Here is a 26,071-nt window from a genome sequence, read left to right as displayed (position 1 = left end):
GTGGGCCCTGAATCTATAATCTATGAAAGTTTAACTTTTTGAATGGAATTATGGAAATAAATAATCTTTTCCATGATATTCCAATTTTTTTGACAGGGTCTATTATTGGCGGATTTGAGTGACACAAGGTTAAACTCATCAGGGAATCTTTAAGTGTAGACATATTTGTGATAGAAGTCTCATTGGTGGAAAGTAGTAAACTATCTTTAACCGTCTGCTTCAGACTTCAGACCTAGTGCTGCATGCAGACTCATTCAGGAGAAGCAAGAGTTTATAGGAAACAGTCTTCCTATGGAGGGACACCAAAGTGTCAGAAAGTGAAAACGTTAATACAGTGGACCGCTGCATAGTCACGGTTCAGCATCTGGGGATTCACCTATTCGCAGACTCTTTTTTTAAATATATCTTTTTATTTGATGATGGGGGAGGGGCGAAGGGGGGAACCTACCCCCCCGTTTTTCAGGGAAACCGCTTATTGACGGTATTTTCACATACATTTTCATGTTTTTTGTTTTCATGGCAGTATAGTTATGGGCGTCAATCATTCGCAGATTTACACTATTCACGGTCGGGTGAATAGCGGCGGGGGTCCACTATAGACAGAAAGAGGTAAAAAAAAACAACAACAACAATCCAATTGAATAACTCATTGTTAGAACTCAACAGTTACCAACAAAAGAATTGCTGATTTCTCACAATGCTTACCACAATCAGAAGTGCTCCGGCCTGCTGTGTTTTTCTGTCCTGATTTCTGTTCTTCCAGCTCGTCACAAGCCAAAATCACAGCAGATGAGGAGTTGGAAGAAGTCGCCACCGACGTAGTTGCAGAGGAAGATGAGGGTCCATGTTTTGACGGGCTACGTTGGCTGCCAGCTGCAGGCTTGCTAGAGTAGAAGGAGCTCAGGGTCTGAGGTTTGTGGGTCTGACTCTCTCTGTCGAGCAATTTATCAAGTATCTGAAGATGGATGAGAGAAGAGAGGCAATACCGGTCTTGAGAACGAAAACAAATGAAAGGACTCAAGGCAAACATACGCACTGTACATATATGCATGTCAAGACAACAAAGGGGATATTTCCATTGCCCTTCTCTATTGAACAATCCCTTCTCTGAGTCCTTAAATACGTTATTGTTCAGTGTTACAGTGTTAGTTGAAATGTTCATAGCGCGAATATTATAACAACATACTTTGTTCAACTCTAGACTTTCAAGGACAGGGAATAAAGCTATTGCAGGTATAAAAGTACGCAGTTGGAAGAAAAACGAGGTGAATTCTTTGGAATTAAAATGCACAGCTGTCAAATGTGACAGAATGTCCGTATTTTGTGACAAAATCACTGAACGCTGACTCGTTTCGGCCGTAAGACCTATTGTTGCGGATATCGGCGAGATCAAAAAAATCCTGCGTCCGACGTTACCGGCCATTACGGCGCTGTGTCCGGCCACCATGACAAAAATTTCATAAATAAATTGGATGAAATAAACAGCAGATTGTTTAAAAAAGAGAGACTAAAAAGCTGCTGGGGGGGCACGCTATTTTATTACGCCCCCCGGTTTGCGTCAGGTGCCAACGCATTGTAAGCCACTAATCATCGCCTCCCATGGTAGCGAATAAACTACGCTTCTTACACGATCGTTCCCATGATCACGAAATGAGGGCGAAGAGTGGAAAAGATGGAAAAACATGATGCCAATTGCTCACTGCACCGAAATAAGTGATTGGGTGATACGGTACACTTGTCACATAGGTCTGGCGGAAACCACGTTATATCAGAGAGTAACTAAGTTTGAACAAGAAAATAACAAGCCAATTAATACATGACTGGAGATATAAATGTAAAATAACTCACGAGACGCCCTCTGAACTAGAAATGAATTGATACGTCACCAGAGAAGTCATCGAAGAATGGGGTCAGGTTAAAAGTATATTATTATGGCGGGGGACGGTGTCGGCTGTGGGGTGCGCTGGGTGAGGATGTGGGGGGCTGGGCGTGGGGGTTGGTGGTCCGGTCCCCTCGCCTCCCCATGCGGGGGCTGGTCGGGGCACTTCGGTTGGGCTCGGGGACTTCCCTGGGTTCTTGGGATTGAGTGGCGCCCCCCCGGCCGATTCCCCCACGGGATGGGCGCGCCGGCTCGGCCGCCCCTTGCGGGTGGAGGGGGCCAGGCCAGCTCTTCCACAGCAATGCCGTACATCAGTTGACTAACATGCACAAGAAGTCCTCGAGTTACGACGTACTCGACCTACGACGTTTCGACTTTACGACGCCCGTGCCTCGTCCGCCAATTTGTCCCCAGCACCGTAGTGCTTCTGCTCAGCGAGTGCATAGTGCTTGTCTGTGTTTGTGCGCCGGGAATATCTTTCCTTTTTGGACCTCCTTTTTTCACACTCTCCGCAATAATGTACGTACAGCATCTTATTTTTTTATTTCAATGTATTTTAGTTTCTTTACACGAAGTATTGCGACGTACATTTGGACTTTAAACGGTGAAATCCGACTTCCGCGGAAATTCGGGTTACGTCGCCAGCGTAGGAACGGAACTCGTTTGTAAATCGAGGACTTCCTGTATGTGACATTGTGTTTATTCACTCATGAGTTCCATAGACGCGTTATAGGCTTGAATTGCTTTTGCTGGGACAGCTAACGATAACACAGGTTGTATTCAGTCATCAACTCAAAGGTTCCTAAAGGTGCTTTGACACTATAAAAGCATTCCACCACACAACTCATCAGTAGCTCTGCCTTATTCATCTTCCACGTCCTGTCCTACCGGCCCTTTTCTGTCCTCTCTCCTCTTGTTCTATTGGTTAACTGTTGCATGTCCCTCCCCTCTCCCCCAAACACACAAACGGTGCTCTGTCCTGAGTTGTTCAACACATCTAGATGTAAACAGCGAAATAAAAGATGGAATTCTGAACTTTTGTATCATATTCATCTTTTGATCTGAAACCAAAATGTCTTCAGGATAGGACAAAAACAAAGGAATTGACCTTGCCGTCCCAATATTTTTGGAGGGGACTGTAAATCTATATCTCTCGCTATACATATATCTCCTTTGCGTGCCTGTACCTTTAAATGCGCCGTCTCTCTCTCTCCCTACACTCGCTCAACCCCCACCCTCTCTGTTTCTGTTGCGCAGGAAGGCTGTGTACCTTGTCAGCGGTCCAAAAACTCTGGTTTCAAATGTCTTGGAATACAAAAAAAAAAACTTGCACTCAACAGTATGGCTTTGTGTACAAACACAAAGGAACAACATCTTGCTCCCCGCAAGACATTCAGTTCTTTTTGCCGATCGTGATTCCTCCACACCCAATGCTCGGGGCTTCTGTCGACTTACCTCCGTAACTTTGGCAATCTCTTGTCCACACACTAAAATAGTTTTAAACACCCAGCTGGTGTTTTTGTATTTCATTTTTGATTGCCTCGATGCCATTCAAGCAAAGGGATTCCCAACCAAGTACTGAAGATGAACATGTCCTTTTGAAAGTACCATATTTTGATTCATTTAATGTGACCATAATTTATTTTGTTCTACAAAAACTGAGACGGAAAATAAAAAGTACAACGTGGGCTGACTTCTTCACAATATTCAATTTTTTTGAATTCCTGGTTTCATGGGTTTTATGAGCTGCAAGCCCAAATTATGTAAAAATAAACAAATAAATACTTGAAATTGTTTAAATTGTGGGCCCTGAATCTATAATCGATGAAAGTTTAACTTTTGGAATTGAATTATGGAAATAAACTTTTCCATGATATTCTAACTTTTTGGAAAGGGTCTGTATGAGGCGGCACGGTGATCGACTGGTTCTGTGACTGTGCGTCACAGAACCCAAATGCTAAAAACCAAATGCTCTCCTTTTTTGGTTTCATATGTGAACAAATACAGTGGTCCATAGTACAACCAGGCTAAGGTTTCAGCTAAATAAACCGCAAGCATTTTCCGCCCGCCCGCCTAATATTGACGCAAATGTGATATACATACAAATAAGGGCTGGAATTGGTTATTTTTATGAACAGAAGGCTATTTCAATTCAAAATATCAACATTTTTTTGAAAGGCCATACTACAGCACGTGTCTTCTGAATGGTTTTATGTAAGTTGTGATGCGTCTACTCTAACCTTAGAAGCAGTATTATGCACCGCAATTATTGCACTTCAAATTTTCTGGACTGTTATACGGTACCTGTATTTGATTTGTGGATGGTCGTTCATCTGTTAATCAGTGTTTTTTTTTTTTTTTTAATCTCACACTCAACAAATACCCTGTATAAAACAAACGAACTAATACTGAAACTGATCAAAAACTAAACTAAAACCAAGCATTTTTGAAAAAATAAAAACCAAAGAAATAAAAACTAACTACAATGGAAAATCCAAAGCTATTATTACCCTGGTGGAAGCGTCACTGCAAAATCTTTTCACCTGTGTGTGTGGTTAGTGTGTGTGTGTGTTGATGTGGTTCAGCAGGCAAATTTGAATTCATATAAAGCTCTTTGGGTTGCATTGCATGGAGGTAAAGTGCTATTGGGGGGGGGGTGTCAGTATTTTTGTTCAAGCTATTATTTGTCGACGGCAGACAAATGGACAGGGCCCTGGAACACTATGTTGATAGATTTGAGTTGTGGATATGGTTGTGGATGGACACGGAAATGAAATACAGTCAGAAGGATGTCAGTACAGACTGCTCTTACCTTCTTCAGCTTGCTCTGGTCATCTTTATATGTGATCATGAGGGCCAGAGCAAGATCTCCCTTAACTCTTCTTGTTCCTTCACAAAGCAGAGGATGCTCTGCTTCACTGACTGTCGTCTTCATCCCTGCATACAAAAAATATTGTCAGGTCTGACGAAAACAAATGTGTAAAACTGAGCAGAAGAAAGACGGGAGAAAAAAGGTGAGAGAACTGTTAAAAAAGACAATAAACAGAGATAAAGCTACATATTCACACCCCTTCACTTTTTCCACATTTTGCTGTTAAGACTTATTCTAAAGGTGATTTGAGTATCGTTTTATTTTTTAAAAAGTCGACATAAAATATATCATAATGACAAAGGGAAAACATAATTTCAGACAAATCGACAAATGTACTGAAAATGCAAACATTGAAACATAATGGGTACATGAGCATTCACACCCTTGGCTTAATATTTTGTTGAAGCACCTTTGGCAGCAATCACAGCTTCAAGTCTCGTTGGGTACGTCTCTACGAGCATGGCACACCTCTTTTGGGGATTTATCTCGCATTCTTCTCTGCAGATCCTCTCAAGGTCAGGAAGGGTGGATGGGCAGCGTCGGTGGCCAGCCATTTGTAGGTCTTTCCACAGATGTTCGATTGGATTTAAGTCTGGGCTCTGTGTGGGCCACTCAAGGACCATTCACAGGCTGCTCCTGAAGCCACTCCATTGTTATCTTGGCTGTGTGCTTCGGGTCACTGTCGTGTTCGAAGCTGAATCGACGCCCTTGTCTGAGTTCCAGAGCAAGTTCTCTTGAAGAATTTCTATATATTTGGCAGCTGTCATCTCACCCTCTATGCGGACTAGTCGCCCAGTTCCTGCAACAGCCCCCACAGCATGATGCTGCCACCACCATGCTTCACAGTAGGGATGGTGTTAGCCAGGTGATGAGCAGTCCCTTTTCTTCTCCAGCTATGACGCTTGCAATTCAGGCCAAAAAGTTCTATTTTGGTTTCATCTGAGAATTATGTTTCTTCAGGTCTGAGAATCCTTAAGGTGCCTTTTGGCAAACTCCAAGTGGGCTGCCATGTGCCTTTTAGTGAGAAGTGGCTTCGGTCTGGCCACTCTACCATAAAGGCCTGATTTGGTGGACTGCGTTAGCAATGGTTGACATTCTGCACGGTTCTATCCCCGCAAGGGAACACTGTAGCTCCGCCTTACTGACCCTAAGGTTCTTGTTCACCTCTCTGACCAAGGCCCTTCTTCTCCGGTTACTCAGCTTGGTTGGACGGCCAGATCTAGGAAGGGTCCTGGTGGTTCCAAAGTTCTTCAATTTACAAGTAATCGAAACCACAGTGCTTTTCGGGAGCTTCAATGCTGCTGAAATTCTTTTGTATCCTTCTCCAGCGATGTGCCTTGACACAATCTGGTCTGAGAGATCTGCAGACAATTCTTGAGACTTCATTGCTTGGTTTCTGCTCTGATATGCACTCCTAATTATGAGACCTTATATAGACAGGTGTGTGCCATTCCAAGTGATGCTCAATCAACTGAATTTACCACAGGTGGACTCCATTAAAGATGTCGAAGCAGCTCAAGGATGATCAGTGGAAATGAAATGAAGCAGAGCTTGAGAGTTAGAGCAAAAGGTGTGAATACTGATGTACCTATTGTGTTTGAATGATTACATTTTTTATAAATTTATACAAATGTCTGAAAATATGTTTTTACTTTTTCATTTTGGGATATTTTATGTCGATTTTTTTTTTTTTAAACAAAACTACACTCAAATCAGCTTTAGAATAAGTCCGTAACAGCAAAATGTGGAAAACGTGAAGGGGTGTGAATACTTCCCGGTGGCACTGTACATACGCTGCGCCATGCAAAAAACATTCCGTAGATACATGGTGGTTTGCAAAAATCATTGTTCCACAATTATTCCACAAGTTGTCATGTTGCAACCACAAACATACAGTGGCTGAAGTAAGTATTTAACATGTCACCATTTTTCTCAAATATATTTCCAAAGGTGCCATTGACCTGAAAATTTCACCAGATGTTGGGAACAACCCAAGTCATCCATACATAAAAAGTAAAACAAATAAGCTCAGAAATTAAGTTGTGTGTCATAACGTGAAATGACACAGGGAAAACCTATTGAACACACCAACTGATATTTATTGAATACTTTGTACAAAAGCCTTTGTTTGCCATGACAGCTTCAAGACGCCTCCTGTATGGAGAAACTAGTCGCAGGCATTGCTCTGGGGTGATTTTGGCCCGTTCCTCCACACAAGCAGTACACGAGCAAGGTTCCGTGGGCTTCTTTTATGGACCTTGAGTTTCAGTTCTTTCCATAGATTTTCGATTGGATTCAAGTCAGGTGATTGGCTGGGCCATTTGAGCAGCTTTATTTTTTTCTTTGAAACCAATTGAGAGTTTCCTTGGCAGTATGTTTTGGATCATTGTCCTGCTGACATGCCATCCTCGTTTCGTTTTCATCATCCCCATTTTTTGGGAAAAGTTAATTTATTAAATTTTGGGATGAGGCTGTAACATAAAAAAAATTTGGGAAAAAGTGAAACATTGTCAATACTTTCCGGATGCAAAGTAAACCCTAACGTACAGGCACCGAGTCGGGGGGATGGAGGGGGTCAATAAGTATGCCCACACACATAAAAATGCTCTCTCACTGGAGGCAACTCCATAGTGGAAAAGAGTCCAACCCCGATCAAGATGACTGTTACCGGATCCAAACTGCGTTTATCTAATCAGAACTAATCGGTGTTGCCTTTTAGATAGTGCTTGTTTTTGGCTTTGGGTTTCACCTGTGAAAACTGCATTTGCTGTTAAGCAAACATGAAACGAGAGAGCGGTCTATGGGAGAAAAACAACCCATTTTGAAGCTGAGATAAAAGGGAAACTCGATCAGGGGTATTGCACAAACATTGGGCAAAGCCAATACGACAATTTGGAATGTCCTGAAAAGAAAGAAACTGGTGTACTGGGCAACAGACATTGAACAGGTCGGCCAAGGGTATCTAAACAGCAGTTGATGACAGAAACATTGTGAGAGGTGTGAAGAAACATCCAAAGACAAGTCAGTGACATCACTGCCAACCTCCACAGGGCAGGGGTAAAGGTATCACAATCGACTGTTCGAAGACTTCGAAAGAAGAAATATACAGGCCATACCACAAGATGCAAAGCACTCGTCAGCAAAAAAAAAAAAGATTTTGCAAAGAAGTACAGAGATGAGCCACAAAGGTTTTGGAACAAAGTTTTCTGGACTAATGAGACCAAGAAGACCAAAGTATGGAGAAAGAAAGGATTTGCTTGTAATCCAAAACACACAAGCTCATCTGTGAAGCATGGTGGCAGTAATATCATGGCTTGGGCTTGCATGGCTGCTTCTGCAATGGGCTCACTTGTCTTTATTGATTATGTAACTCATGATGGTAACAGCAGAATGAATTCTGAAGTCTACAAAACCATTTTGTCTGGCAATTTACAGAAAAACGCCTTCAAACTAATAGGGAGAAGCTTCATCATGCAACAAGACAATGACTCAAAACAAACTACCAATACAACAAAGGAATTCATCAGGGGGAATGTCTTAGACTGGCCAAGTCAATCACCGGACCTTAACCCAATGAAGCATGCATTTTACTTCCTGAAGAGGAGACTTAAGGGAGAACCCCCCAGAAACTAACAAGAACTGAAAGAGGCTGCAGTAAAGGCGACGTGAAGTCAGTGGGTCACAGGGTTGATGCAGTTATTGCAAGTAAGCGATATGCCACCAAATATTAAATTTTATTTACTTGAAGTTAATTTAATAGTGTCTGTTCCAATACTTTTGCTCACTTGAAAAGTGGGTGGCTTCAAACAAAAGGTGCTGTGTCCTGAGTCGTTTCACACATCTAGATGTAAATACCATGAAACAAAAGCTGGAATTCTGAACTTTTGTCTAATTTTCATCTGAAACCGAAATGTCTTCAGTATACAAAAAAAAGCAAAGGAATTGCGTTGCCGTTCCATTACTTTTGGAGGGGACTGTGTATAGAGAGAGAGCGAGAGAGAGAGAGAGACAGAGAGAAAAAAATGTAAATTTACCAAGTGCTGCAACAGCTGCCCCAAAGCCAAGCTCTTCATTACCGGGCATCTCACTGTTGTGCTTGCGGCTTGGTGGGCTGGAGCCAGTTGGAGACACAACTGCACAAAGGAAAAAGAGGGAACAGAAATGCTGCACGATTCAGTCAGAACTTTTGCCCCTGTTATTTTACAGTGTGGCTAATTGACATCATATTCCGCCGCCACACATGCGCGTGCACAGACATTTTTAGGGCCAGTTGCTCAAGCCAAAAAAAGGCCACCCATCACCAAAATTATTCATACAGTTAAGAAAAAACTAGTTTACATTTAACTTCTGTATTGATTTCGGGTAACACAATCAACGCAGTCAGTAATACAAACGATGAACAAAAGAGCTGAAGGGAAGCTTCAGTGGATATAGAAAGTCTACATAGCCGTAATCAAATGGCAGGTTTTTGAGTTTTACAAAAATTAGACCAAAATCATTTTCAAACTTTCATCCACAGTTAACCTATAACCTGTACAACTCAAGAACGTTTTTAGAGAGGGTAAGTCAAAAATAACTGAGCTAACATGATTGATTTTGCACACCGTCTTCTAAATGGGGATGTGTTCAAGATTAAATCACATTCAAAATCATGTTAAATGGGATTCACCACACACGTGCCCCCATTTAAAGTGCCTCTGATTAACCCCTGCCGTCCAATATTTTTACAGTCAAATCTTACAACACAAGCCATGCTCCGCAAAAGCTTCCGCAGCATCAGAGGGAATCTCACTCTTCAAATGTAGTAGTCAGAAAAAGGGTACAAAAAACAAGTATCAAATGAATGAGGAAAACACTGAAGACAGTCATCATATGGCAGTGACAGTACCAAGAACGAGACGTGAAGACGGAAGCCTTACATTACAAAAAACAAGATCTAAGCCAGGCTACATTTTCCAAAAACACTTGAAATCTCCCGGATAAGCGGAGATCTCCTGGATAAGCGAAACCTTGGTTTCATTGACTTTCTGGCCATAATTTCAAAGTGTATATTTAATGCAAACACAAGACTGCTCTTCACCAAAAGAACAGAGAAAGCATGGTGGTGGCAGCATCATGCTTCGGAGCTACTTTTTTTCAGCTTAGTCAAGGTGAAGGGAATTGTGAACAGTTCCAAAATCCTTCAGGTTTCTGCTCGTAAGCAAAAAAAAAAGCACTTTAAATGGTGGCAGGTGTGTGCTGACTCCCATTGAACATAAGTTTGTTTGAATGTGACTGCTTGCTTCGGAACACAGCTTTATCACACTTCCAAACATTATCTCAGTTGTCTCTTCTAATTCAGCCATACATCCATCCATTTTCTTCCGTTTAACCAAGGTCAGGGCACGGGGGCAGTAGCTTTAGCAGGGAAGCCCAGACTTCTCTCTCCCCAGTGACTTCATCCAGCTCTTCCGAGGGGATCTCGAGCCGTTCCCAGGCCAGCTGGGAGACATCGTTTCTCCAGCGTGTCAAGGGTTGTCCCCGGGGTCTCCTCCCGGGTGGGGTCCAGGAGGCATCCAAATCAGATGCCCGAGCCACCTCATCTATCCATCCGGATGACCGAGCTTCTCACCCTATCTCTAGGGGAGAGCCCGGGCACCCTGCGGAGGAAACTCAATCTGGCCGTTTGTATCCGGGATCTTGTTCTTGCAGTCACGACCCACAGCTCGTTACCATATATGATGCTAGTAATGTAGATCGACCGGTAAACTGAGAGCATCACCACCATAACCCTTACTTGCAATAACTGCACCGAGCCTGCGACCCATTGACTTCACCAGACTGTTGCCTTCTTCATTTGAAATGCTTTTCCAGGCCTTAACTGCAGCCTTTCAGTTCTTGTTTGTTTCTGGGGGTTTCTCCCTTCAGTCCCCTCTTTAGGAGGTAAAATGCATGCTCTATTGGGTTAAGGTCCGGTGATTAAATTGGCCAGTCGAAGACCTTCTACTTTCCCCCACCCAATGAAGTCCTTTGTTGTGTTGACTGTGTTTTGGGTCATTGTCTTGTTGCATGATGAAGCTTCTCCCCATTAGTTTGGATGCCTTTTTCTGTAAATTGCCAGACAAAATTGTTTTGTTGACTTCAGTATTCATTCTGCTGCTACCATCAAGAGTTACATCATTAATATGCCGAGTGAGCCCGTTCCAGAAGCAGCCATAACATGACCTCCACCATGCTTCACAGATGAGCTTGTGTGCTTTGGATCATAAGCAGATCCTCTCTTTCTCCATACTTTGGCCTTTCCATCACTTTGGTTGAGGTTAATCTTGGTCTCATCAGTCCATAAAACCTTGTTCCAAAACTTTTGTGGCTCATCTCTGTACTTCTTTGCAAAATTCAATCTGGCGTTCAATTCTTCAGTGTATTGTGAAACCTTCACACCTGCCCTGTGGAGGAAGGCAGTGATGTCACCATCTAATGTTTAAGCAATCAATCTAATGCAACACCTGAGCAACGAGAAACACCCATAAGTGAAGCTCCAATACTTTTGCGGACTTGAAAGTGGGTGGGTTCAAACAAAAGGTGCTCTGTCCTGAGTAGATGTAGATCGACCGGTAGATGTACATGTAGATGTAAATACAGGAAGCCCTCGAGTTACGACGCACTCAACCTACGACATTTCGAATTTGAAAAAAATTTTGTCCCAGCGCCAGAGTCTTTCTGCTTTGCTTGTGCGTGTCTGTGTTTGTGCGGCGGGAGTATCTTTGCCTTTTTCGCCCTCCTTTTCTCACTCTCAGCAGTAAAGGTAAGTAGAGTTTCTTATTTTTTGATTTTAACGGATTTTAGTTTCTTTATACGAAGTGTTAACCTTTCCTGCTACGGTCACCTGACTGTGGTCGTGAGACGTAGGGGTTAACTCCCTTCTCTCGTAGCACAGCTGAGCTGGGTGGCGGCAACAATAAAGACACGAAGCACCGATTTGCTGCTTTAATGGCTTTATTAGCTCCTCTGCACATTCAACGTCAACGGGTCCTCCGCTAATTCCCCGGTCGCCGTCACTCCACTTGCTACCGTACACACTCGCACACTTCATCTTCAAACCAAGAAACATTTTTGTGTGAAAGGTCATGTGCATTTTTGATTGGTTCTTACATCTGCGACGTTGTGACCCCGTCTACCAGCAATGCAAAACCAGTGGTCGATCATCGGCCACTCATGAAAACACGCTGCCAAACACCACACACTGTGGTTTGGCCGCCTCGACCGTTGGTTCAAAAGCTACCGCAACAAAACATCAGAACGGAAATGCAAAAGCCACAACACATCGACATTAAGACAAAACAAATGTGGGTTATTTTAGGGGCATCTACAGTATTTGAGGCCTGGGAAAATTAGACATATGCTCCTGCCTTATCCCCAGAACCTACCCCCCACCTCTTTTGACTCCAGTTTCAGAGTCACTATTTGGAATGTAAAAGTGACAAGTCAGAATGTGTCGAATGAGCTGAACATTTTGATGTATGGTTTGAACCTGTTGAGAAATGTAATGGAAACAATAATAAAAACAAAGACTTTGGTGTAGAATTACATGGCCAAATGCTCATCAATCGTTAGAGAACTGAAAGCTTTGCAACTTGGGCTTCAACAACCAAGGAAGAAACACAATAAGCGCAATGGAGCTTTTCTGCACAACACCTGAAAACATAACAAAACTGGAAAAATACCTTAAAATACAGAAACACAAAGATTGAGCCAGATTTGGTTCTTACCTGGGGCACAGAGGACGTCAAAAATAAAGCTGGCCAACATGAGAGGAAGGACAGGTCTGTAACCACAGTAGTTTCCATCTCTGAGTTGCTTAGCTCTTGCTCTGATCACCAACATTTCCACAAGACCCATAGGAAGTTTCTTCAACAGAGCCACAATATCTGACTCTTGGTAAGCCAGCTTCACCTGGTTAATCGACACAGAGTCAGTCATGTTCTACATGGTATACATTCAGGCTTCATTTTTTTTTTTTACAATATTAGTTAGTTGTGGTAAATGAATAGCTAATAAAGCTGTGTTCAAACTCAAGTTAGTCTCAGTTAAAACTTAATGCTATTGCCTTGAGAGAGCAGTAATCATTTCAAACCCAAAAAGCATACTATACAGTGCTGCGAAAAAGTATTGGCCCCCCTTCTCAAATTCTTACATTTTTGCATTTAATGTTTAAGATCATCAAGCATATGTAAATATCAGACAAATATAACCAAAGTGAACTTGAAATGCTGTTTTGAAATCACCATTTATTAAGGGGGGAAAAAAACTAACTGGCTGTGTGAAAAAGTAATTACCCGGCTTGTTAAATCATGAATTAATTGTGGCTCATCACAATTTTTGTTTAAATTACACTGATCACACCCAAACCTCCAGACCGGTACAATCAAGAAATCACTTAAACAGAACCTGTCTGACAAAATCAAGTCAGACAAAAGATCTAAAAAAGCTCCAACAAAATCCACCCAACCATTTTCCACCGCTTATAAGAGGGCGGGTCACGGGGGCTGTACCGTTAGCAGGGACGCCCAAGACTTCCCTCTCCTCAGCCACTTCATCCAGCTCTTCTGGGGGGGATCCCGAGTCGTTCCCAGGCCAGCCGAAAGACTTAGTCTCTCCAGTGTGTCCTGGGCCGTCCTCGCGGTCTCCTCACGGTGGGACGTGCCCAGAACACCTCACCGGGGAGGCGTCCGGGAGGCAACCGAATCAGGTGCCCCAGCCACCTCATCTGGCTCCTCTCGATGTGGACATGTAGACTGGTTGGGCGAATTCCCATGCACCCTTGACGATCCTGCCGAGGGTGTAGAGCTGGTCCAATGTTCCACGGCCAGGACGAAAACCACACTGCTCCTCCTGAATCTGAGATTCGACCACTCCTGTCTGCCAATCCCGAAGCACTGCGCCCGATGTCCACGCGATGTTGCAGAGGTGTGTCAACCAGGACAGTCCCACAACATCCAGAGCCTTTAGGAACTTGGGGCGATTCTCATCCACCCCCGGGGCCTTGCTACCGAGGAGCTTTTTCACCACCTCGGTGACCTCAACCCCAGAAATAGGACAGCCCGCCTCAGAGAACCCAGACTCTGCATCCTCATGGGAAGGCATGTCGGTGGAATCGAGGAGGCCTTCGAAGTATTCTCCCCACCGGCTCACAATATCCCGAGTCGAGGTCAGCAGCGCCCCATCCCCACTACACACAGTGTTGATGGTGCACTGCTTCCCCTTCCTGCGACGCCGGATGGTGGTCCAGAATTTCCTCGAAGCCATACGGAAGTCTTTCTCCATGGCCTCACCAAACTCCTCCCATACCCGAATGTTTGCTTCAGAGACCACCAAAACTGCATTCCGCTTGGCCAGCCGGTACCCATCAGCGGCCGCAGGAGTCCCACAGGCCAAAAAGGCCCGATAGGACGCCTTCTTCAGCTTGAAGGCATCCCTCACCGTTGGTGTCCACCAACGGGTGCGAGGATTGCCTCCACGACAGGCACCGACCACCTTACGGCCACAGCTCCGGTCGGCCGCCTCAGCAATGGAGGCGCGGAACATGGTCCACTCGGACTCGATGTCCCCCGCCAACCCCGTAACATGAGCAAAGTTCTGTCGGAGGTGGGAGTTGAAACTCCTTCTGACAGGGGATTCTGCCAGACGTTCCCAGCAGACCCTCACAATAAGTTCGGGCCTGCCACGTCAGACCGGTATCTTCCCCCACCATCGGAGTCAACTCACCACCAGGTGGTGATCAGTTGACAGCTCCGCCCCTCTCTTCACCCGAGTGTCCAAGACATGCGGCCGAAAGTCCCATGACACGACCACAAAATCAATCATCGAACTGCGACCTAGGGTGTCCTGGTGCCAAGTGCACGTGTGGACACCCTTATGCTTGAACATAGTGTTCGTTATGGACAATCAGTGATGAGCACAGAAGTCCAATAACAGAACACCACTCGGGTTCTGATCAGAGGGGCCGTTTCTCCCTATCATGCAATTCTAGGTTTCACTGTCATTGCCCACGTCAGCATTGAAGTCCCCCAGCAGAACGATGGAGTCGCCAGCGGGAGCACCCCCTCTCCAGCACCCCCTCCAACAACTCCAAAAAGGGTGGGTACTCTGGACTGCTGTTTGGTGCATAGGCACAAACAACAGTCAGGACCCGTCCCCCCCACCGGGGTGAACCTCAACGTACAGGCGGCGAGCCGGGGGGCAATAAGCTATACCCACACCTGCACGGCGCCTCTCACCGTGGGCAACTCCAGAGTGGAAAAGAGTCCAACCCATCTCGAGAGGACTGTTACCAGAGCCCAAGCTGTGTGTCGAGGCGAGTCCGATTATATCTAGTTGGAACTTCTCGACCTCACACACCAGCTCAGGCTCCTTCCCTGCCAGAGAGGTGACATTCCACATCCCTGGAGCCAGTTTCTGTAGCCGGGGATCGGATCGCCGAGTTCCCTGCCTTCGGCCACTGCCCAGCTCACACAGCACCCGACCCCTATGGCCCCTCCCACAGGTGCTGAGCCCATGGGAAGGGGGACCCACGTCACCGCGGTCCCCCTCTGGAGCCAGGCCTGTAGGTGGGGCTCGAAGGCGCCCCACCTCCAGGCCTGGCTCCAGAGGGGGACCAAGGTGACCCGCGTCGGGGCAAGGGAAACCTCGATCCATGTTTCTTTTTTCATCGGGGTTTTTGGAGCCGTGCTTTGTCTGGTCCCTCACCGAGGACCTGTTTGCCATGGGTGACCCTACCAGGGGCGTGAATCCCCAGACAACTTAGCTTCTAGTATCATTGGGATACACATACCCCTCTGCCACGATAAGGTGACGGCTTCCAGGAGGGGGCTGCAACAAAATGACATGATCCAAAGAAATTCCAGAACAGTTGAGAAATAAAGTAATTGACATCTAGTAGTATGTAAAGGAATTAAAAATATATATTTCTAAAGCTTTAGGATTGAGCCATGACCTTCACATGGAGAAAACATGGAGCAGTGGCCGGGAATGGCCAGCCTCCAAAGATTACCCCAATAGAACAGCAATGACTCATCCAGGAGGCCACAAAGAAACTCAGGACAACTTCTAAAGAACTGCGGGCCTCCCTGGCTTCAGTTAAAGTCAGTGGTCGTGACACAACAATAAGACAGAGACTGGGCAAAAATGGCATCCTTGGTAAAGTTCCAAGGCGAAAACCACTGCTCACCAAAAAGAACAAAGTCTTGTCTTAGTTCTGCCAAAAAACATCTGAATGATTCCCAAGACTTTTGGGAGAACATTATATGGACTGAAGAGATGAAAGTTCGACTTTTTGGAAGGTGTCTCTCGTTATATCGGGCGTAAATGTAGCACAGCATTTCTGAAAAAGAACATCCTTCTTCCAACAGTCAAACATTGTGGTGGTAGTGTGATGGTCTTGGGCAGCTTTGCTCCTTTGGGACATGGACAACTTGCTGTAACTGATAGAACCATGAACTCTGCTCTTTACCAGAGAATGGTCAGTCATCAGCTTGTGACCTCAAGCTGAAGCTCACTTGGGTTCTGCAGCAGGATAACGATTCAAAATACACCAGCAAGTCAACTTCTGAATGGCTTGAATCGGATTGATTCAAGCCACTCATCTGTTAGCCTGATAGGCTAACAGATGAGGTTAGACTGGAATCCCCGTGGACCATGATGTTTGCAGATGGCATTGTGATCAGCAGTGAAAAGTTGGAGGAACAGTTAGAAAGGTGGAGGCATGCACTGGAAAGGAGAGGAATGAATATTAGTCGAACTAAGACAGAATACGTGCATGAATGAGAAGGGTGGAGGGGGAAGAGTGAGGCTACAAGGAGAAGAGATAGCGAGAGTGGAGGACTTGGAATACTTGGTGTCAATAGTCCAGAGCAATGGTGAGTGTAGTCAGGAAGTGAAGAAACGGGTCCAAGCAGGTTGGAACGAGTGGACGAAGGTGTCAGGTGTGTTATGTGACAGAAGAGTCTCTCTAACAAAGTTAGAGAGAGCAGACTCTCTGGTTTGGACAAATCCAGAGGAGAGAGAGGGAGTATATAGGTAAAAGGATGATGAGCATGGAGCTGCCAGGCAAGCGAGCGAGAGGAAGACCAAAGAGAAGGTTGATGGATGTCGTGAGGGAAGACATGAGGGCAGTTGGTGTTGGAGAGGAGGATGCAGGAGATAGGCTTACATGGAAAAGGATGACGCGCTGTGGAGACCCCTAACGGGACAAGGCCAAAGGAAAAGAAGAAGCTAAATTGGAGCTTTGCTCGACTTGCACTTGTGTTTCTTCACCTTTTCTGGATTGCAAGTTTTGAAACATTAAATGAACTACATTTGTGGGGGTGCACAGTGAAAAATCTCTTTTGAACTCAATTGCCCACGTTTACATATAGTACTTTATCAGGGATGAGATAGATTTAGAAAGGAAATTCAATATTTTTCTTTTTTACAAATCTGTTGAGGTGTGCTCATTTATGTTGAGCACTTTATGTCTTGGAATGTAAAACCTGGAATTGCATTGATTCGGGCTATCAAAAAAGAGGGGCGGTCTCGTAAAACTAGAAGATAAAAACAGGACATGCACATCTACATGCTATCTGGACAGATCTAAAATCAAATTTTAATCATCATGTCTAAAAATAAGATGTTATTTAAGACAATGTTTCAGGGAGGAACCTCTAAAGCTTTTGTAGAAGCTGGTGGTCTCTGGAGTTCCAAGGAAAACATGCCGGTGTTGAAGGCCAGATTATGGAGCTCCAGTCGATCACTGAGGACGGTGAGGAGGAAGGCTGCTTTGGATAATGTGTTGGTGGCTATCTGTGTCTGACGGCCTGTCGACACTTTATTCTTCTTACCCTGAATACAAAAGCCCATGTGAATATAATATCATACACAAAACACCCATATATAAATATAAAGACAGTTGAAAACAGAAGTTTGCATCAACTGTATTAAAAAGACATACGTTTTGTCTCAGTCTGACATGAAAGATTATGATTTTCCTGTTCTCGGTCAATTAGGACTACCAAAATTATTTATATTTGCTAAATGCCAGAATAATGGGAGAAAGATGTGTTTTAGACATGTTTTCATTACTTTCTGAAAAGTCAGAAGTCCATACAGTTCATGAGTCTTCGGTAACACCAGTGATGCCAGTTCCTCAAGAAATTGCAGCCTTTTGAGGTCACGTGTACTTCGTTTTAGTATTAAAAATTGGTAATCAGATGAGTTACTTTTAGTTATCATAATGCGTTACTGATTCATATAAAGAAAGCACTTTTCACTTTGACACAAATGAAGAACGAGTTTACATGAGCTTGAGACAATTGCGGACGATCACCACTGGGTTGCAGAAGACTAAAATGAGGCAGGTCAATAATCAGGACACCACATTCACTCGATAGATAAAACACACTATTCTTAACTATTCCTAACTAAAAGACAACAAACAACTCTACATGATGGAACAAAGGCAAAATATTTACAGAGTCGTGAGGCATTATGGGAGGTGTCACTTCACCCCAGCGTCTGGGCAAGTGACGTCATGTCTGCGCCAAGTCACGTTTTCAACACCTGAACAACTCACGTGACCATACCAAGCAGTCACCAAACGATGCAGGAAGGGAAGAGATTTGCGTTTTCGAGCCGCAATTACAGTCACTATATTGAGTTTGTGTCAGCTCATGATGAAAATATTGAGGTTCGTTGTACACGCTGTGCTGTCAACAAAGTGTTATATATACACAGTAGCTTCAAAAACAGTACATCAGTTTGGAAGAAACTCATCGATGTGTGAACAATAGGTAGATACATCTGAGCTGCGTGCTACAACAACGCAAAGCTAATGTGAGTAAAGTGTCAATGCATTCCATGTTTGGGGACGACACGAAAACCAAAATAAGGATGCCTGCACGCTGCATACTGTACGATGATTACAACGAGGAACTCGGAGTTAGCGACGTGTCGGTCGCGAACAAAACGGCTCGCAGAGCCGGCTCCTGATTGTGAGCCGCCGGACCGCTGGCTATTAAGAGCAGCACCAGCAGACAGCTCCAGGCTTGCGGTGCACAGTGCACGCTCATGATTTGTCAGTTGCACTGAGTGGGGTGGAGGGGCGACTCTTGCACAGCACACACGCGTGCATGTGCACGCTGCATGCTCGTGATTTGTCATTGCACTTGGTGGCCATGATGCAGAGTGCACGGAGGGAGACGAGGGAATTCAGGCCTCTTTATACTCCCGCCCTCCCGCGCCCGACAAAGCCCGCATTTGCATCACGTGACCGACGAATTGGCCCGCGCATCGCTTGACGCGGACACAGCAAAAATTGTTGCTGCGCGTAGAATGCCGCGGAGATTGTTTCTCGTGATCGGTCCGTTTTAGTCACATGCTGTGATGACGTCCTCGGCGTTCCTCCCGGATCCACGTAGCACCTACGCCGCTGCCTTCTTAATGAATTTTGCAGCATAATTAAACGCATCATCTGGTCATCTAGGTCCATTTGTTCTAGCAAACACCGTTCCACGGTCGGCATTGTTGTTTCTTTGTTCCTTGTTACAGAAAGAAAAGTAAAAACGGCTACCGGGAATGGCCAAAAAATGCAGCGAAAACTCCACCCTGTGGCGTCCTAGGCAATACCAGCCGTAGCGACACCCGACTTGGAGGGGAACTGCAGCACGCTTTCAAAACAGCGCGCGTGGGTTGCGCTCGGCTATAAAGGCAAACTGCGTGCGGGATTGCCGCAGTGACGTCAGCGGGGTCGCCGCCCGCGAGAGTATAAAGAAGCCTTTCGAGTGGTACAAGGATGGACAACGAACGCTGGTAAGCAACATTCTTCTTTTACAAAAGTGACAGCAGGAAAAGAATGAAAATATGAACACATTTTGATTTTGTTAATGATTCTAAGCCGGAGTGGAGAGCGTGCAAAAAAAATCAATAAGAAAGAAAGAAAAATAAAACACATCTACAGGGCAGGCTTCATTCATGTACACAGGAAAGCACCACCAATCACTGCAATGGGAAGAAAAATAACAGGCAAGTGAAACTTTCAGAAATGTCGATCCCAGTGTTTCGACTGGAGCTGTTGCTACTGATGCTGCAGTGGCTACAGCATCATGCATGACACCACCACGAGAACAACATTCGAGTTCAAAAAGGTTCAATTGCAAATCAGTTATTTTTTTGTTCCTAATAATTTATTTGTGTACTATTATGGTGAGTAAATAATCAACAAATTAGTCATTTATTTTGCGCATTATTTCACATTTTAGCGGCATCGTGGATGACTGGTCAGCACATCTGCCTCACAGTTCTGAGGACCCGGGTTCAAATCCGGCCTCGCCTGTGTGGAGTTTGCATGTGTACTTGTTATATTATCCATTTTTACTTATAGAATTGTCATATTATGAACAGATTTTCTATTCAGTGTCCTATCAATTTTTCCGTGCCCCAATGGTTAAGATCATCGCCTGCCACCGTGGGGGACCGAGGATCAAGACTCTGACCGGACCATTCGCCAACATCCCCCGGACTCACAGCTGTGGTGTCTTTGAACGAGACACTGATATCCCGAATGCTTCAGCTGCCCCCTGCTCCAGTGTCTGTGTTCACTGTGATGGGTGAAATGCAGAGAACAAATTTCGTGTGCATGCATTCATGTTCATGACAATAAAGGTGAAGAAATGTCGATAAAAATAATGAAATCCTATTCCCCAAACAAGAGCAAGAACCACAGAGTCACCAATCAAGAATCGGTTAAATACACAAATCTATCAAATCACCCCTCCTTGAGCCGTCACCTTATCGTGGTGGAGGGGTTTGTGTGTCCCAATGGTCCAAGGAGCTAAGTTGTCTGGGGCTTTATGTCCCTGGCAGGGTCACCTATGGCAAACAGGTCCTAGGTGAGGGACCAGACAAAGCACGGCTCCAAAAACCCCTATGACGAGTACAATGAATGGATTCAGGTTTCCCTTGCCCGGACGCGGGTCCCCGGGGCCTCCCCTCTGAAGCCAGGCCTGGAGGTGGGGCTCAAAGGCGAGCGCCTGGTGGCCGGGCCTGCACCCATGGGGCCCGGCCGGGCACAGCCCAAAAGGGTAACGTGGGTCCCCCTTCCCATGGGCTCACCACCTGTGGGAGGGGCCATCGGGGTCGGGTGCAGTGTGAGCTAGGCGGCGGCCGAAGGCGGGGACCTTGAAGATACAATCCCCGGCTACAGAAGCTGGCTCGAGGGACGTGGAATGTCACCTCTCTGGCAGGGAAGGAGCCCGAGCTGGTGTGTGAGCTCGAGAAGTTCCGACTAGATATAGTCGGACTCGCCTCCACGCACAGCTTGGGCTCTGGTACCAGTCCTCTCGAGAGGGGTTGGACTCTCTTCCACTCTGGAGTTGCCCACGGTGAGAGACGCCGAGCAGGTGTGGGTGTACTTATTGCTCCCCGGCTCGGTGCCTGTACTTTGGGGTTCTCCCCGGTGGACGAGAGGGTAGCCTCACTCCGCCTTCGGGTGGGGGGACGGGTCCTGACTGTTGTTTGTGCCTATGCACCCAACATCACTTCAGAGTACCCACCCTTTTTGGAGTCCTGGAGAGCGCTGCTGGGAGGAGTGCTGGAGAGCGCTCCCGATGGGGACTCCATCGTTCTGCTGGGCGACTTCAATGCTCATGTGGGCAATGACAGTGAGACCTGGAAGGGCATGATTGGGAGGAACGGCCCCCCCGATCAGAACCCGAGCGGTGTTCTGTTATTGGACTTCTGTGCTCGTCACGGATTGTCCATCACGAACACCATGTTCAAGCATAAGGGTGTCCACACGTGCACTTGGCACCAGGACACCCTAGGTCGCAGTTCGATGATCGAGTTTGTGGACATCGGACTTCCGGCCGCATGTCTTGGACACTCTGGTAAAGAGAGGGGCGGACTGATCTGATCAACTGATCTCCACCTGGTAGTGAGTTGGCCTCAGTATTGCATCTCTGCTTTTTGCAGATGATGTGGTTCTGTTGGCTTCATCAAGCCAAGACATATCTAATTTATGGTGGTACAATTGGCTTTCCACTTCAGTATTATGGCCCCTAGCCTGCTCACTGGAATGTTCAGAAGCTTAGATATATATCTTCAGGTCAATAGAACCTTTGGAAGTACATTTAGTGAGAAAAATGGTGACGTGATAAATACTTATTTTCAGCCACTGAATATTCTACTCTGGTAACTGCGACATTGGAACCTTAATTCGAATGCAATCATAACCAACCTGGGGATGTAAATAAAAGTATTAAGCGGAACCCAGTTGAGTCCTTCCTCTTTGCATGTGAGGGGAGTTTATAGACCAACAACATTTGACCAGAATTCAGGGTATTGTCTCAGAGCGCACCACCCACAGCTGAGTCAGGGTTCTGGCACTCCCTTCCCACACTCAAGTCACTGCCTACTACACGAACGCATGCATGTACTGCACATAAACACATTCGCGCACGCACGCATGCATATACGTACACAAGCAAATTCCCAGAATCATATTAGAAACTGCTACTACAAAACAAAGAATACTGGAAAAATAAAACTCTCTTAGAATATACAATAATTTAAAAAAAAAACTGTAAACGAAACAGTGGAATATTTCTCAGTTTGGAAAGATGGAAATAATTCTGGCCACATGTACAAAATTATTAAAAACTGAAATGTAGGCAAAAATGAACTTGCGCCACAATTTTGTGCAAGATCTCTCAGTTCAGACTCATCAACAGAACAAAAAAAATCTTTTAAGTTGCTGAGAAACTTTCTGAACTTACCTTTGTCTGTGGCTGTTCCACTTTGAGGTCTGGAGGGTTTGCCAGAAGCTCATTTGCTAAATCCACAGCCAGTCGACATGCCTCGTTGTTGTATCCATGAGCATGCAGGGCCTCAGCACATGCAAACAGCACCTATTCAAAACAGCAGTATACTATTTTAGGAATATTATATACAGTGGTACCTTGACAAGATTAATTTGTTCTGTGAACACACTGTAGCTCAAATCACTCATTGTAAATCAACATTTCCCATTGAAATGCCAATCTGTTCCAACCCCCCCCCCCCCCCCAGAAAAAAAACCCACCCCCCAAGAATTTTAATGTCTTTTAATAAGAATAATAGCATTCTACGGTATTGTACTGCAATAACATCTTGAAAGGTTGTGCTTCCAATTTAAAGAAAACAACACTTTTTGTCATATTTCTCCTGTGTAATGCGCATTCCCCCCCCTCCCCCCCGAAAAAAATCTTCAAGTCAGTGGCGCGCATGATACATATATAGTATAGAAAAGTAAAAGAAAATTGCTTCACAGTGAAATGAGGTATATGAGATGTGTTTTCGAAAATACATCGATTAGTTTTAAATCTTGTGATTTGATTCATATTTAGGTTCAAATTTAAAATGTTACAATTCATCTCCTCCTCTATCGTGTGTATTGAGGCTGTGATGCACCCTTGTGTATAGTTTTGACACTGCAGTATTATTATGAATACTAAGGTTTACTCTTTCTTTAGTAATGTATGTATTACTGTGGCGCACCCTGGTGTTTAATTTTAATACTGCGGCTTTACAGAGGTATTTTCCATCTCTCACACAACCATTGGCACACTCGCCGGCTTGAACAACATGTTAACTCCTGTTGCAAAATCATAAGAAAGGAGTCACAACAAAAGCTGCAGAGGGGGGCTAAACACACATAAGCTCGATCAACATTCACATTAATTACATTTATGGTATTAGGAGACTAACTTAAAACAGCATTGTAACAACTATACAACGGCGCTAGGCATGCTGGGAAATCCTCTGACAGCAAGCTGCCACGATGACGTCAACATCATCGTAAAAACGTGGCGGCTCGCTCTCAGACGCTTTCCAAGTTCAGCAAGGAGCAGTACAAGATACAGTCCACTCCGAAAGTATTGGATCGGCAAGGTCAATTCCTTTGTTTTTGTTGTATAATGAAGACATTTGGGTTTCAGATCAAAAGATAAATATGAGACAAAAGTTCAGGAATTCCGGTATTTACAACTGGATGTGTTAAACAACTCAGGACAGAGCAACTTTTGTTCGAACCCACCCACTCAAGTGAGCAAATGTATTGGTGCGTGACTGATGGGTGTTTCTAGTTGCTCAGGTGTTGCCTTTTAGACAGTGCTTGTTTTAGGCTTTGGGTTTCACCGGTGAAAACGGCAAGACCAGAGAGCTGTTTATGGGAGAAAACCAAACCATTTTGAAGCTGAGAGAAGAGGGAAAAACGATCAGAGCTATTGCAGAAGCATTGGGTATAGCCAATACAACAATTTGGAATGTCCTGAAAAGAAAGAAACTGGTGTACTGGGCAACAGACATTGAACAGGTCGGCCAAGGGTATCTAAACAGCAGTTGATGACAGAAACATTGTGAGAGGTGTGAAGAAACATCCAAAGACAAGTCAGTGACATCAATGCCAACCTCCACAGGGGAGGGGTAAAGGTATCACAATCGACTGTTCGAAGACTTCGAAAGAAGAAATATACAGGCCATACCACAAGATGCAAAGCACTCATCGACAAAAAGAATCGGAAGGCCAGATTGGATTTTGCAAAAATGTACAGAGATGAGCCACAAAAGCTTTGGAACAAAGTTTTATGTATTGATGAGCCCAAGATTAACCTCTTCCAAAGTGATGGAAAGGCCAAAGTATGGAGAAAGAAAGGATCTGCTTATGATTCAAAACACACAAGCTCATTTGCGAAGCATGGTGGTGGTAATGTCATGGCTTGGGCTTGCATGGCTGCTTCTGGACCAGTCTCATTAGTCTTCATTGATGATGTAACTAATGAGCTGCAGAATGAATTCTGAAGTCGACAAAACAATTTTGTCTGGCAATTTACAAAAAAATGCATCCAAACTAATCGGGAGAAGCTTCATCATGCAACAAGACAATGACCCAAAACACACTGCCAACACAACAGAGGACTTTATCAGGGGGAAAAAGTGGAAGGTCTTAGACAAAATCGGTGACAAAGGGCAGCCTTGGCGGCGTCCAACCCTCACCGGAAACGAGTCCGACTTACTGCCGGATATGCGGACAAAACTCTGACTCCGGTCGTACAGGGACCGAACAGCCCATAGCAGGGGGTTCGGTACCCCATACTCCCAAAGCACCCCCCACAGGACCCCCCGAGGGACACGGTCGAACGCCTTCTCCAAGTCCACAAAACACATGTAGACTGGTTGGGCGAACTCCCATGCACCCTTCGAGGACCCTGCTGAGGGTGTAGAGCTGGTCCACTGTTCCACGGCCAGGACAAAAACCGCACTGCTCCTCCTGAATCTGAGATTCGACTTCCCGACGGACCCTCCTCTCCAGCACCCCTGAATAGACCTTACTAGGGAGGCTGAGGAGTGTCATCCCCCTGTAGTTGGGACACACCCTCCGGTCCCCCTTCTTAAAAAGGGGCACCACCACCCCAGTCTGGCAATCCCGAGGCACTGTCCTCGATGTCCATGTGATGTTGCAGAGGCGTGTCAACCAGGACAGCCCCACAACATCCAGAGCCTTTAGGAACTCCGGGCGTATCTCATGACATGATGACATGAGAAAAGTTCTGTCGGAGGTGGGAGTTGAAACTCCTTCTGACAGGGGATTCTACCAGACGTTCCCAGCAGACCCTCACAATGCGTTTGGGCCTGCCACGTCGGACCGGCATCTTCTCCACCATCGGAACCAACTCACCACCAGGTGGTGATCAGTTGATAGGTCCTCCCCTCTCTTCACCCGAGTGTCCAAGACATGGGGCCGATGACACGACCACAAAGTCGATCATCGAACTGTGACCTAGGGTGTCCTGGTGCCAAGTGCACATGTGGACACCCTTATGCTTGAACATGGTGTTGTCATATCCTGTTTTGTTTTCTTGTTTCCTGTGTGCAATTTTCTGTTGTGTTGCAGTCCCTGGGTGCAGGTCGGTGGGCCGAGTCTCTCGCGAAGCACCTGCTGGTGATTTGTCATCAGCAGTGCATTTAAGCATGGTAGACGCAGGAGGAAAATGCAGAGAAATTGTACTTCGCTTGTTGCCATTACCTTGCCAGCTTGGTTACATTCTCACGCATTCCGTCCTGCCAGTAGGTCTGTTCGTCTGCTATTTTTCTAGTAAGTACTACTGTGTTTTTCTGTTCTTGTTTCTCTTCCTTGTGTAGGTTAGAGTTTGTTCTCCTAGCATTGTTTTCCTCCTGTGGCTCTCCGTCCACCGTCATTATTTAAGTGCTGGTCCGCTAGTTGTTTTTTTTCACGTTGCGCTTCTGTCACGTCACTTTCTGTTTATAGTCATCTT

At 45.3% G+C, this 26,071-nt stretch overlaps 1 protein-coding gene across 7 annotated transcripts in view; it reads right to left on the bottom strand.

The window, feature by feature from the left end:
- Window positions 1-26,071, bottom strand: part of zswim8 (zinc finger, SWIM-type containing 8) — a 160,590-nt gene that overhangs the window by 41,766 nt on the left and 92,753 nt on the right. For all 7 annotated transcript variants that reach the window (XR_009769510.1, XM_061691079.1, XM_061691080.1 and 4 more), the window contains 6 exons: window positions 22,535-22,666; window positions 17,427-17,606; window positions 12,500-12,683; window positions 8,786-8,884; window positions 4,692-4,816; window positions 706-955 (listed from right to left, as the gene is read on the bottom strand). Coding sequence is in view for 6 of the 7 variants with exons in the window: in XM_061691079.1 (XP_061547063.1) it covers window positions 706-955; window positions 4,692-4,816; window positions 8,786-8,884; window positions 12,500-12,683; window positions 17,427-17,606; window positions 22,535-22,666 (970 nt within the window). In the remaining variant the exon portion in view is untranslated. The remainder of the gene's footprint in view (window positions 1-705; window positions 956-4,691; window positions 4,817-8,785; window positions 8,885-12,499; window positions 12,684-17,426; window positions 17,607-22,534; window positions 22,667-26,071) is intronic.

The sequence above is a fragment of the Phycodurus eques genome, chromosome 11 (assembly GCF_024500275.1).
Source record: "Phycodurus eques isolate BA_2022a chromosome 11, UOR_Pequ_1.1, whole genome shotgun sequence".
Taxonomy (NCBI): Eukaryota; Metazoa; Chordata; class Actinopteri; order Syngnathiformes; family Syngnathidae; genus Phycodurus; species Phycodurus eques.
This window is presented reverse-complemented; position numbering and strand designations above follow the sequence as displayed.